Raw genomic sequence first — 11,520 nt, 5'->3', positions numbered from 1 at the left:
TTTGGATTTTCTATGTAGTGAACAAAAAGAAGCACAGTACTCCATTCTGTCATGGCAACCTGCATGACTTCAGCAGGTCATAGCTGGTGCTAACCTTCAAGAATGTGTTTTAAAGCCTTTTTTGACATCTATATTACTGTTACGGCAAGAAGAAGAATAAGAAAGCGTAGAGAGGGCAGGTACAAAATGAGCATCTTGAAGAAGGAGAGGAGGACAAAACATATTGATAAAAAAAAATTGTTAAAAAATGTCCAAAATAAAATTGAGATTAATAGAAAATTTTGTTAAAACCGAGAAAAGTTGAGATCAAATCATCCTTACAAATTATATTTAACAAAACTATATATATGAAGATAATGGCGGAATTTCCTGAGGGTAGCCATGCTATCTTTTGCAAAATTTCTTGCAAACTTCCAAGCTATTGGATGGAGAATAGATATTCTTGTGGCAGAATTATGAAGTCTAGCGTAACTTTCGTCTCTTCAGTGAAACTAATTACCCAAAAGAGGCCCAACTTGACCTGGTGCCAAAAATATTGACCGAAAAAATGTGTTAAAAAATGTCCCCAAAAAAAGGTGAGATCAAGTCACCGTTGCAAACTGTATCTAATAAATTTATATCTGAGGATAATGGCAGAATTTCTTAAAAGTAGTCATGCTATCTTTTGCATAATTTCTTGCGGACTGCCACGTATGATAGGATCAAGAATACATATTCTCGTGGTAGAATTATAAGTCTGGATTGAGTAAATGTCTTCAATGAACTTATCGACTACTGAAGTAAAAGACTGAGGAGAAGAAGAAAAAGAAGAGAAAAGAAAATTAAAAGGAGTTAACACATGTCTGAAAAAGGTTGAGATCAAGTCAGCCGTACAGACTGTCTCTAGTAAAACTATATCTGAAGATAATGGTAGGATTTCCTTGGAGTTGGCATGCTATCGTTGCATAACTTCTTGCAAACTGCCACGTAGGTACAATAGGATCAAGAATGGAAGTCTGGAGTGAGGAAATCTGTTCAACAAACTTATGAAAGGAAATAAAGGAGAGGAGGAGGAGGAGAGGCCCAAATTGCCCTGTTGCCAAAAAATATTGACCAAAATCGTAAAAATTATCCAAAAAAAGATAAGTCACCTTTACGAATTATGTTACATAAAAATATATATATATATCCGAAGATAATGGTAGAATTTCCTAAGGGTGGGCATGCTATCTTTTGCATAATTCTTTTTTCTGATACAGAAAAGGAGGCTAGCCTAAATCAAACTTTTACAAAGGTGGTTCCATATTCAAAACTGCCATGATGAGGGATCAAGAAAATAGATATTCTTGTAGCAGAATTATGAAGTCTGGAGTAATTTTTTCTGTTCAATGAGCTTACGATCTACCTAAGCAGAAAAAAGAAAAGAAGAAGGAAGAGGGGAGAAAGAGGAGAAGAAGGAGAGAAGGAAGACGGAGAAGAAGAAAAGGAGAAGAAAGAGAAGAGGGAGGAGGAGGAGAAGATGATGATCATGTCACCCTCATAAACTATTGCTAATGAAATTACTCTGAAGATAATGATAGTTTCTTAAAAAGTAGGCATGTTTTTGCATAATTTCTTGGGAACTTTCATGTGTGATATGATTAAGAACAGATATTCTTGTGGTAGGATCATAGGATAGCATATACTGCTGCGAGCTGAATCGGGAGAGGGGGATTGGTGTGTGTGTGTGTGTGTGTGTGTGTTGTGGGGGAGGGGGGGGGGGGGGACGCTCATATTGAGGTTGGCCGTGAAGAAGGAAAATTGCATTTGAAAAATTCACCATTGCCATATCTTCATATTTCCATGAGGAAAGTAAAGGCATATCACTCAGAGGGGCGGCAATTAGGCTTTTTTTTTTTGGGTTTTTTGCATGGATACCCTTCTAAATATCGAATTTTGCGTGAATACCCTTCCAAAATTGATATTTGCATGTATACCCTCGTAAAATACTTGTTTTGCTATTCTATCCGCTTTTATTCTTATTTTTGCATATATACCCATGCCATCTAACGCCGTTAAAAAATTAACGGTTTCAAATTAAAATGACTAAAATATCCTTAATGGGTAAGCGTGCAAATAGAAATTTTTATAAGGGTATACAAGCAAATAGTAACTTTACAAGGATATTCATACAATTTTCTATATTTAGAAGGGTATTTACGCAAAACAAATCCTAGTAAATGAAAAGAATTTAGATACATTAATTAATGTGATAGCCTTTATAATCCTGTATTTATTAGGAAATGTATTTGGTTCTCTGACCAAAGGCCTGTTTCTTTATTATGAATATAATAAAAATATACAATAGGATTTGTAAATTGGCTGCATCTAAATTTACCTCCTGCATTTGATCTGATAATGGGATTAATATCATAAGGGGAGTAGGGTTCAAGCGTGGAAGGATGGCAACAAGCATAGGTTCACAGAATCCAAAGGAACCTCGGCCCGTCAGGATTCTCTCTCTCTCTCTATTACACTGTTGATACTTCTGGTGTCTCAGTAGCTGTTTTTTTTTTTTTTTTCCTTCTGTTTTTTTGTTTTTGTTTCTTGTAACTTTTGAAGGGAGAAAGTGAGGGAACACTGAACGAAATATGGGTCGTGTCAATTTTCTGCAATGGAATTGGATTTTGGAAGAAGGTCTGGGATTTTTTTTTGTCCTCGAGAGAGGAGAGCTGGGAGACGACAAGTTCCGTCCAATCAGTCATATAGATAAAAAATAGTGTGATATGAAATTTGGCTTGGTAAGACGGGAGGGAAGACGGGCGCCGGGGGGAAGCCGGGGGCGGGGGGAGGGGGTGATGTGGAAGCCGGGCGCGAGGAGGAGGAAGCCGGGCGCGTTGAGTGCGGAAGACGGGCGCGGTGGGGGGGAGGTGGTGGACGGGCGCGGTGGGAGGAGGGGGAGCCGGGCGCGGTGGGAGGAGGGGGGGGGGGTTGGAGACCAGCGCGGGGGGAGGTGGTGGACGGGCGCGGTGGGAGGAGGGGGAGCCGGGCGCGGTGGGAGGGGGGGGAGACCAGCGCGCCGCGGGGGGGGGGGGGGGGGGGGGGGAGCAAGAATAATAACGTCATTTCATATTTTAATTTTATTTTTAATTAATAAAAATATGATTTTTTTAACACAGTTAGAACAATCGTTATATTAGGGATATTTGTACAATAACAGAGTTTTACGAGGGTATACATGCAAATACCAATTTTCAAAAAATATTCACGCAAAATCTAATATTTAGAAAGATATCTATACAAAAAATCCTTTTTTTTAATAATAATTTTTTTTAATAAGTATAAATTATTTAAAAAATGATATGAAAATAGACTATTCCAATAAAGATGCATGAATCTAACAAGAAATTACTTTAATCTAATATAATTTTTGAATGAAAGCACGAAAAAGTAATTATTCTAAGAGAAAGGTCATGAACTGGGATAATGTTTGGCAATACTGTTACGATGTCAAGCAAGAGCAGAATAGGAAAAGGTTATCCCATGGCATTTCATGGTCAAGGCGAAGGAAAGAATTTGTCCATAGATGGACCTCTATAAGAGAAAGTAGGGGCATTATGGGAAATCAATCCATCTAATTAATAAAAGTCCCATCCCACCATCTCCCCTTCAAGCGAGTACCCAAGCAGCAACTGCAACATCACAGCACAGCAGCCATTCAACCCCCTCCCTCGTTTTCTCTCTCTACCACCCAAGAGGGGAGAAGAAACAGCGAGGAGAAAATTAAAAGAATCTCCACCCTCCAAGAAGTCCATCTCCAATCCCCCAATCTTTCTTCCTGAGTAATGTGAGGAAAGGAAAACCAAGACCAAAACCAAAAAAGAGAAGGGATGAAAGATAACAGTGGCTTCAGACGTGCATCAAGCCAACCAAATCCCTCCTCTCTCTCTCTTTCTCTCCACCCAAAACCAAACTACTGTCCCCAACTTCCCAAATTGCCCCTCTGCAGGCCAGGAAACCCTCCACCTCCCTTCCATCAAGAGGAAAGACTTGTAGCCAGCGCCTGTTCCCGTTATATGAGGCCTTTGCTTTCTTTTGGTCACGGTCAGACACAGAAAATAGGACAAAGAACCTCCCTACTCTCCCCTCCCCTCTCTCTCAATCTCTCTCACCTCTCTTCTCTTTATTTCATCGCAAGTCGGTGCTTTTTTGTCTTTTCCCTTATGTGATTATCTTCTCTTATTCTTCCAGTCCGGAAGGCCTGCTTTCTTCCAGTCCGGAAGGCCTGCTTTTGGGCCGAGATGATCGCCTAAGACTCGAGCCAGCCCTGATCACTCGAGACTGTAGCACCAACTGTGGAGCACCATATATGTCAGGATTCAGTCAACCGCTGGCATGAAACCAATATAAAGAGGCACACAGATTATCCTTAAGAAACAGGTTTGGTGTCTTGTCACCCAGACAAAGGCTTTCATCCGATAAAGAGGCACCAACCCTGACCCTACAGGGTTATTAGTCCGTTTTTGAGGTCAGTTTCAGCGTTTTCAATGAAAATGAAGTGGATCAATAGACATTACGTGAACCACCGTTGAGAGGTCACAAAACTTTACCTGCACTAAAATCCAATGATAGGAAATGCAAAATGGAGGACTAGATCATCTAAAACGCTTATAAACAAAATTATATATTTTGGAGACTTGTTACCTGTACATCAAGCCATCCAAAAAAATCAGCCCACTGTGTCATGGCATTGTAACCATTAATTCAAACCAAAAAAAAAAAATCAATGCATAGCCTGAGAGTTTCCAAAAGATAATCTTATTATATGTCTTATTTTTAGACATTTTTAACTTTATAGATCACATGGAACGGTTCGGACTCACTTTGCAACTTTCACCATTGAATCTAATAGCAAGTGCAAAACCTCTTTTTACTTCCAGTGTGTTAGATTACAAATGCACCATGTGCACGCGCACGGGAGCAACACACGCATAACCACCAGATACATGAGAGAGAGAGAGAGAGAGAGATGCCAATCCATCAAAGCGGTCCGACAGAATTTGCATGAAAGAGCAAACAAAATGAGAACATACATAAGAATTCATAGCATAACAAAATTCTTCCAATAAGCATTGCAGAAAATGCCTGGACAGAGTTGGAAGGAAAGATAAAAATAACCAAAAAAAAAAAAGAATGCCTCCCCAAATTGTAAATTTGATAGATTCATATGATTGACAATGTAATTACCAAATTTAGCTTGCGTTCTTGAAGCAAAATACTCATCACATCCTGCATTTTTATGGCCAATCACAATCGTCAGCAAAGGCTGACACTATGAGCACACAGTTGCATGGTTGATCATCAGATTGTGCAACTGGAGAAATAGTATGTCGATATTTCTCTCGCATGTTCAGAAGAGGCAGCATTGTGCTTTTCATCTCTACAACAATGTATCATCCAGGATCATCTTCAACATCACCTTAGTAATAGCCTGCACTTCTCAACTCTACTTGCTCTGATTGGCTGGCATCACTACCTTTACCAAGAAAGACGAGACGACCTGTTCATGAACTTAATTTTGTCAGAGTTCTACCTAAACATTTTGCATGCATAAGCTAAATATTTAACTGTATTTCTTGCGATCTGTCCTGCCTAGACCATTCTTCAGCTTTTACGTCTAAATTTAGATGTTTCATGTCTTCCCAAAATTAATTTTGTGAAAAATCTATGATAACACATAATAACAAGATTACAATCCAGGCAGATTTCTGATATATTCAAGTAGGAGGAAAAATCAACCACTAATTTACTCATGAAACATACCCAGCAATGCAATTACAATAATTTAAGTACTTTCGTTCATGCAATTACATGAATTAAACTACTTGTTTTGATCAAGATCGGAGGAACCGGTACTGGACCCCATACCGGTTCCTCGGTGAGACGGCTCGGTAGGGGCCCGCGCCATGCCGGGCCGGGCCCGTACCGACATAGCAAACAGATGGGTGAGGGAGATGCCAAACAAGACAGGAAGAGAGAGAGAGAGAGAGGAAAGGAGAGGACGCCGGCGGAGCCAAGCGGACCTCAGCGGAGACCGCGAGGCCGCCGGCGCCGAGGAAAAAGGCCGCATAAAAAATTTGGGGATTCGTAAGTGAAGTCAGCAATCGATTTGTCGACTTCACTTACGAATTTTCAATTTTTTTTTTTTAATTTCGCGATTCGTAAGTGAAGTTGACAAATCGATTGCCGACTTCACTTACGAATCTTCAAATTTTTTAAGCGGCCTTCTTCCTCAGCGCCAGCCCCCTCGCGGCCTCTGCCGAAGTCCGCCGGCGTCCCTCCCTCCCTCCCCCGCTCTCTCTCTCTCTCTCTCTTCCTCTCTCGTTCTGTCTCTCCCAAGGCTCCTTCTTGGTCGTCGGCCCCCTCGCAACCTCCGCCGGCGTCCTCTCCCTCTCCCTCCCTCCCCCGCTCTGTCTCTCTTTCCTTCTTCTCTGTCTTCGGGATAGCATTCCATTTTCTAAGTCGGAACCGTACCAGTGAAACACCGGTATGGTTCGAAACGGGCGGAACCGGCCGGTTCGGATAGGTTCTAACCTTGGTCCAACCTTCATCAATAATCAAAATGTATACATATGCATTGGAGCAAGCACAGAATAAATATTTTTCACCTAATTTCATGCATCCCAATACACACCCCTAGATCACAGAGAACCCATTCTCCTGTGGCACCATCCCTTCCATTTGCCTTCCTCTGCAGTTGGCCATTTTCAACTCAAAGTATGTTAACCCTCATTTTCATGTCCCAATAGTTTTACTCACCCATGCATAACTCAGGCTATGCTTGTCGATGGGTCAGAACAGCTTAGGTGGGGGATGACCCAAATTTGAACAGATATCTTAAATGGCCAACCAATGCAACCAAAGGACCTAACAGGTCAGCAAAATCATTTTCTACTAACCTAGTTGATATTCAACATGATTACCTAAACCAACGAGGCCTTTGTGGGGGAGGGTGAGCTGGTTAACTGATGGGGTTCGAATGGTAGCTGGTGGCAGAGGGTAAGAGAGAGAGAAACTAGGTTGTGGCAGAGGGTAAGAGAGAGAGAAACTAGGTTGAGATGTTGGGAGGCGCAGGGATGATGAAGAAGTGGGAGGGTTGCACGAAATGGGGATAAAGCACAAAGGAGTTGGAGCTTCAAAGGGAGTGATCAAAGGATGGGGAAGGAAAGAGTAAGGGGAGTTAGGCTTACGGCAAAGTGGTGGCCTCAGGCAGCGATGGCAAATGCCAGGGAGGTGTGGAGGTGGAGTGGGGTATCACATTGGTGATTTTTCAGAGAATAAACCTGGGAAAGTGGCTGCCGAGGAAGCAAGTAGATAGGGGGAACAGGCAGCGATGGCAAATGTCAGAGAGGTGTGGAGGTGGAGTGGGGTCTCACATTGCTGATTTGTTGGAGAATAAGCCTGTGAAAGTGGATGCCCCGGAAGCAAGTAGATAGGGGGAACAGGAAGCAAGACTTGCTTGCTTAGTAGTTGTTGGTGCCAGCCACCAAAAGGAGATCAACAGGGGACATAATGGTCCCATGGTGAGTCAAAAGAGAATTTTGATGTTATTCATAAATCATTATTAGTATTAATATGCAGCATATATCAGAGGCATACAGCAAGTACAAACGGTCTGTTTTTAGTTTTTATATGCGCTCTTTTGGTACAAAAAGGTGTCAGGTGTGATATTGATTTGAAGTAGAGAACTTAATCGTGGCCACATTCTGCTGTCTTGTTCATCCATGTTTATAGTTTTGAAGTTCAAACCCTGAAATTGAATTGATGCAAGATATGTACGTATCAGGAAATAATTGTTTCAGATATCAGCTTTTCTTAATTTTAGCAACCTTTCTAGTACCATTTATTAATTAGCAAACTGGAACAGCAGGTCAAAAAAAAAAATGATGACACAACCATGCGGCATTACGTAGATTTTGTAGAACTATTTAACCCTTAAGATTTGAACAGCATAAGAAGAGGGTAGCATTACCATCTCGGCGGATAGCAATTTCTCTTATGCGCCTAACAAGTCCAGTTAGTGGATCACTGAATACTTTGGTCTCCAGATTGCCTTCTAAATATAAAACAGATCTGCAATACAAAAGAAAAAACAAGTAATAAACAAAAATATACCCACATTATTTGGATTAGATAATACTGAGTACTAAATAAAAGAACAAAAAACAGCACTAAGACACAAAAATTTTTTAACTGCATCTCATATCAAGCAACAAAATTTCAGGAAGCCCAATTAAAGGATTGGGACATCATGTATCCAAACCAGTAAGTTGGATTAAGGAATTGGATACAAGTTTATGCACATATTATGCATTCCAATGGATGCAAATCATTCAAACTAAAATAACAACCTCGCACTCAAAAGCAAGTAAAAGAACATTTAGCATATCTTATGAAATTTATACAACTCTGACTAGGCCTAAAAGATTCAATTCATTCCCTGTAGTTTTAGGAACCAACCTCATGTTTACAGAGAGCAAAAGCAATGAAATAGTTTTAAAAAAAGAAAAGAAAAGAACAAAATGCAGGTCATTATAAATTCCACTGAAAATAAATTTCAAAAGAAGAGGTGGACAATTCAAAGAAAGAAGGATGAGCAGTTTCCAACCATTAAAAAACAGTAATGGACAACCTTGTGTATAATAGCATTTGCAATGTAATCATACAGCAGATTTGAGCAGCAGAATATGGATATACACATCCACAACAATTAATTCCATCCAATTTACCAAGTTTGCTGTAAAAAAGAAGAAGGCATATCTTCACTGCTTCCATGAAATCCAACAAAGCATTCTAAATACAAGCAGCATCGTCATGGTGCATGCCAACCACTCCACGAGAGTTTCAAAGACCTGCTGGAGAATATAAGTTGAAAAGAGTGGAGAATTCTACAACTAAAACAACTCAACTGCCAAAACATACACCTTTTTTCAGGATGGCTTAAAACCACACCTTTTATCACATGCAATGAAAGTAAACAAGACAGCTTAGTTGGTTCGACACACAAATTGATAAGACATTATCTAATGTATCCTAAAGGAAAGAAAAGAAAAGGTTCACATGCGAAAGATGAACACAGATTTACTCGATGAACAATAATGAGAGGAACTGATAACAGGGGCAGTGGTTGGGGCAGCTATGCAAACAGAAAACAAAAATTGAGCAAAAGAAATTTTCCAGTATAAATATTTTTCAAAAATTCTAAAATAGTTCTGCAGATACAAAAATTAAAAACTGGTTTATAAAAAAAATGTGTTCAAAAGCAAAACCAACAGAAACAGAATGCTGCCAAAAAAGTCCACTAAATGATAAGGATTAATCAATAAGTTTGCAGTTTTACTGTTGACTGGGGGAAAAAAAAGAGATTAAATCAGTAGAAGAACAATTTGTTTCCTTTGCTATATGTAACTTTGGGTGTTTCAGTAACAATCTCTTATGTCTAACTGACAGCACTGCAGACAAACTTATTTTTCAGTTTACATGTATCTGCTACAATTGTTCCATACAAAATACAACTAAAAAAATATCATTTTTGCCAATAGATTACTGAATATAAGTTAAATGACTAACAATTGGTTCGAATCATAGCTATAAATGTAAGAATGCAATTTTTCAGTAAGAAAAAATGGTTATGATTCGTTAAAATTAACAAAAACTTTCAATAACAATTTTAAGATGATGGTCTAGAACGTTCTTATGTTAGCATAATCACATTACTAAATATTATAAATACAACATCCATTTTATTTGGTATTCTGTAGAAATTAACCAAAATCCCTCATTGTAAAGAATTGTAATTGTAATTTCAAAAAAAAAAGAAGGATAATTCCATGTAATAAAGAATGTCAAAAATAGGGGTTCGAAGACGACCGGCACTTACCCAGGCATGACGTGCTTGAGTGCGAGGTTTCCGAGTCGCTCCGGGTACACGCAGACCCGGTGCCACTGCACGGCGCAACGGTCGGCATACTGCCTTGGATCCTCGTTTTCGAGCGGCCGCCGGTTGTTCCGAATCCCTCCAGTCCCGAGGGAAAACAGAACCAACCCCCGCCCGCTCTTAAGCTGCTTCTGGACCGGCCTCTGCCCGACCTTGCCGACCAATATAGCCTTCAAAATCACCCACAAGAAAACCACCGATCAAGAAAAACCCGTAGAAATTCTAACTTTCGCGATCTAAGGGGGCTGGATTCGGTTTTGGATTTACCTTATAGACCCCAGCGTCGAGACCCTTCTCGAGGGGGCGCTGGAATTGGAGGCGCTGCTGAGGGGTTGCGCCGGGGGAGGAGGACGACGACTGAGGAGTGGCTTGGTCGGCATCGGGACGGAAATCGTCCGAGTCGGACTCGTCGCCGACGAGGGGAGTGGAGAAGAAGCGAGCGGAGGAGAAGAAGGGGCGGGGGAGGAGAGGGCGAGAGAGGAGACGCCTCGAGAGGGAGGCGAAGTAGGAGGAGGTAGAGGCCATGGGAGGAGCTTCTCTCCGGTCTTCTTTCTTCTTGGCTTAAACCCTCTTCTGAAACCCTAGTTATTCGGGTGAGGAGTGCCTGTTCTGTGTGGTAGTCATTTCAATGGCACCAAGCAGACAGCCGTTAGTTTTTATTTAAAAAAAAGGTGGCTATTTGTATATTATCAAAAAAAAAAATTCCGGCATGCAAGAGTAATTGAGATAGTGAAACCAACATTTGCATACCACCAAAATGGTAGTTTAGTGAAGCTGGATATTATCTTCTAACTATATAGTTTCAAGTTCGAATCGCCCTGTGCGTCGATTAAAATATGGTGACACTGCTTGGATATAGGGTCTAGGAGCGCTTATTGGTACGCTGGTAGCTTTGGTGGTGCGAGGTGTAACGTACTCATTTTTTGATGGGGAGAATATGAGTAAAACTTGTCTGCCCGTATCGAACATTCTTCTGATGGGGTGAGGGCCCCGTGAGATTTGCTAGGGGGTGGGCTTGTCCCTTCCTCCCCCTACCTCTTTTTTTAACAAAAAAAGAAAATAAAAAAACCAACATTTGCATCTTAAAACATATCTTGTACATCCTACTGGAAAATTACATACAGATCGAATACTAATATATTTATATTTATTTTATTTAATAAATATAAATATTGGTTAGATATAAAAATTTATATTTAAATTTATTTTATCGCATATCGGTATATAAATATAAATTAAATCAAATAATTAAACTTTATAACTACTGAATCAAAAATACTACTAAATAGATAATAAATTAAAATAATAACATATTAATATAATTATTTATTTTTTAAAAAGAATAGTAAAGAACCTCAACAGACTTAGATTAAAGGGTTACGAAAAAAGAGAAAATCCTAATTTAACTTAGATGAATTATAATAAATTGTTGAAATAATTTAAAGATTACAAATAGAGGTATCATAGATATGAATCAACATAAAAATCCATCATATCAACTTTAAGTTATTTTCTTCACTAGTAATTATTTGCCTATTTAAATATAAAATATAGTAGAAATATTT

At 39.7% G+C, this 11,520-nt stretch overlaps 1 protein-coding gene across 1 annotated transcript; it reads right to left on the bottom strand.

Annotated features, from left to right (window-relative positions):
• Positions 1 to 4,994: 4,994 nt before the first annotated feature.
• Positions 4,995 to 10,601, bottom strand: LOC103715958 (Nucleic acid-binding, OB-fold-like protein). Its single transcript, XM_039125642.3, has 4 exons — positions 10,223 to 10,601; positions 9,899 to 10,125; positions 7,991 to 8,091; positions 4,995 to 5,518 (listed from the first exon to the last, which is right to left on the bottom strand). Exons 1-4 carry the CDS (start codon positions 10,478 to 10,480, stop codon positions 5,439 to 5,441), a joined length of 666 nt encoding a protein of 221 aa, XP_038981570.1. The 5' UTR covers positions 10,481 to 10,601; the 3' UTR covers positions 4,995 to 5,438.
• Positions 10,602 to 11,520: the final 919 nt, after the last annotated feature.

Source organism: Phoenix dactylifera, chromosome 1 (genome assembly GCF_051530095.1).
Source record: "Phoenix dactylifera cultivar Ajwa chromosome 1, Ajwa_hap1_PhDact_Kaust_v1.1, whole genome shotgun sequence".
NCBI classification, from domain to species: Eukaryota; Viridiplantae; Streptophyta; class Magnoliopsida; order Arecales; family Arecaceae; genus Phoenix; species Phoenix dactylifera.
Note: the sequence above shows the minus strand (reverse complement) of the source record. Positions and strands in the feature narration are given on the sequence as shown.

Excerpts from the sequence above, each read along its gene's own strand:
- LOC103715958 (XM_039125642.3), bottom strand. The coding sequence starts at position 10,480 with ATGGCCTCTACCTCCTCCTACTTCGCCTCCCTCTCGAGGCGTCTCCTC. Across the intron at positions 10,126-10,222 it reads TCGACGCTGGGGTCTATAAG|GCTATATTGGTCGGCAAGGT; the intron begins GTAAATCCAAAA and ends GTGATTTTGAAG. Across the intron at positions 5,519-7,990 it reads AATTGCTATCCGCCGAGATG|GTCGTCTCGTCTTTCTTGGT; the intron begins GTAATGCTACCC and ends GTTCATGAACAG.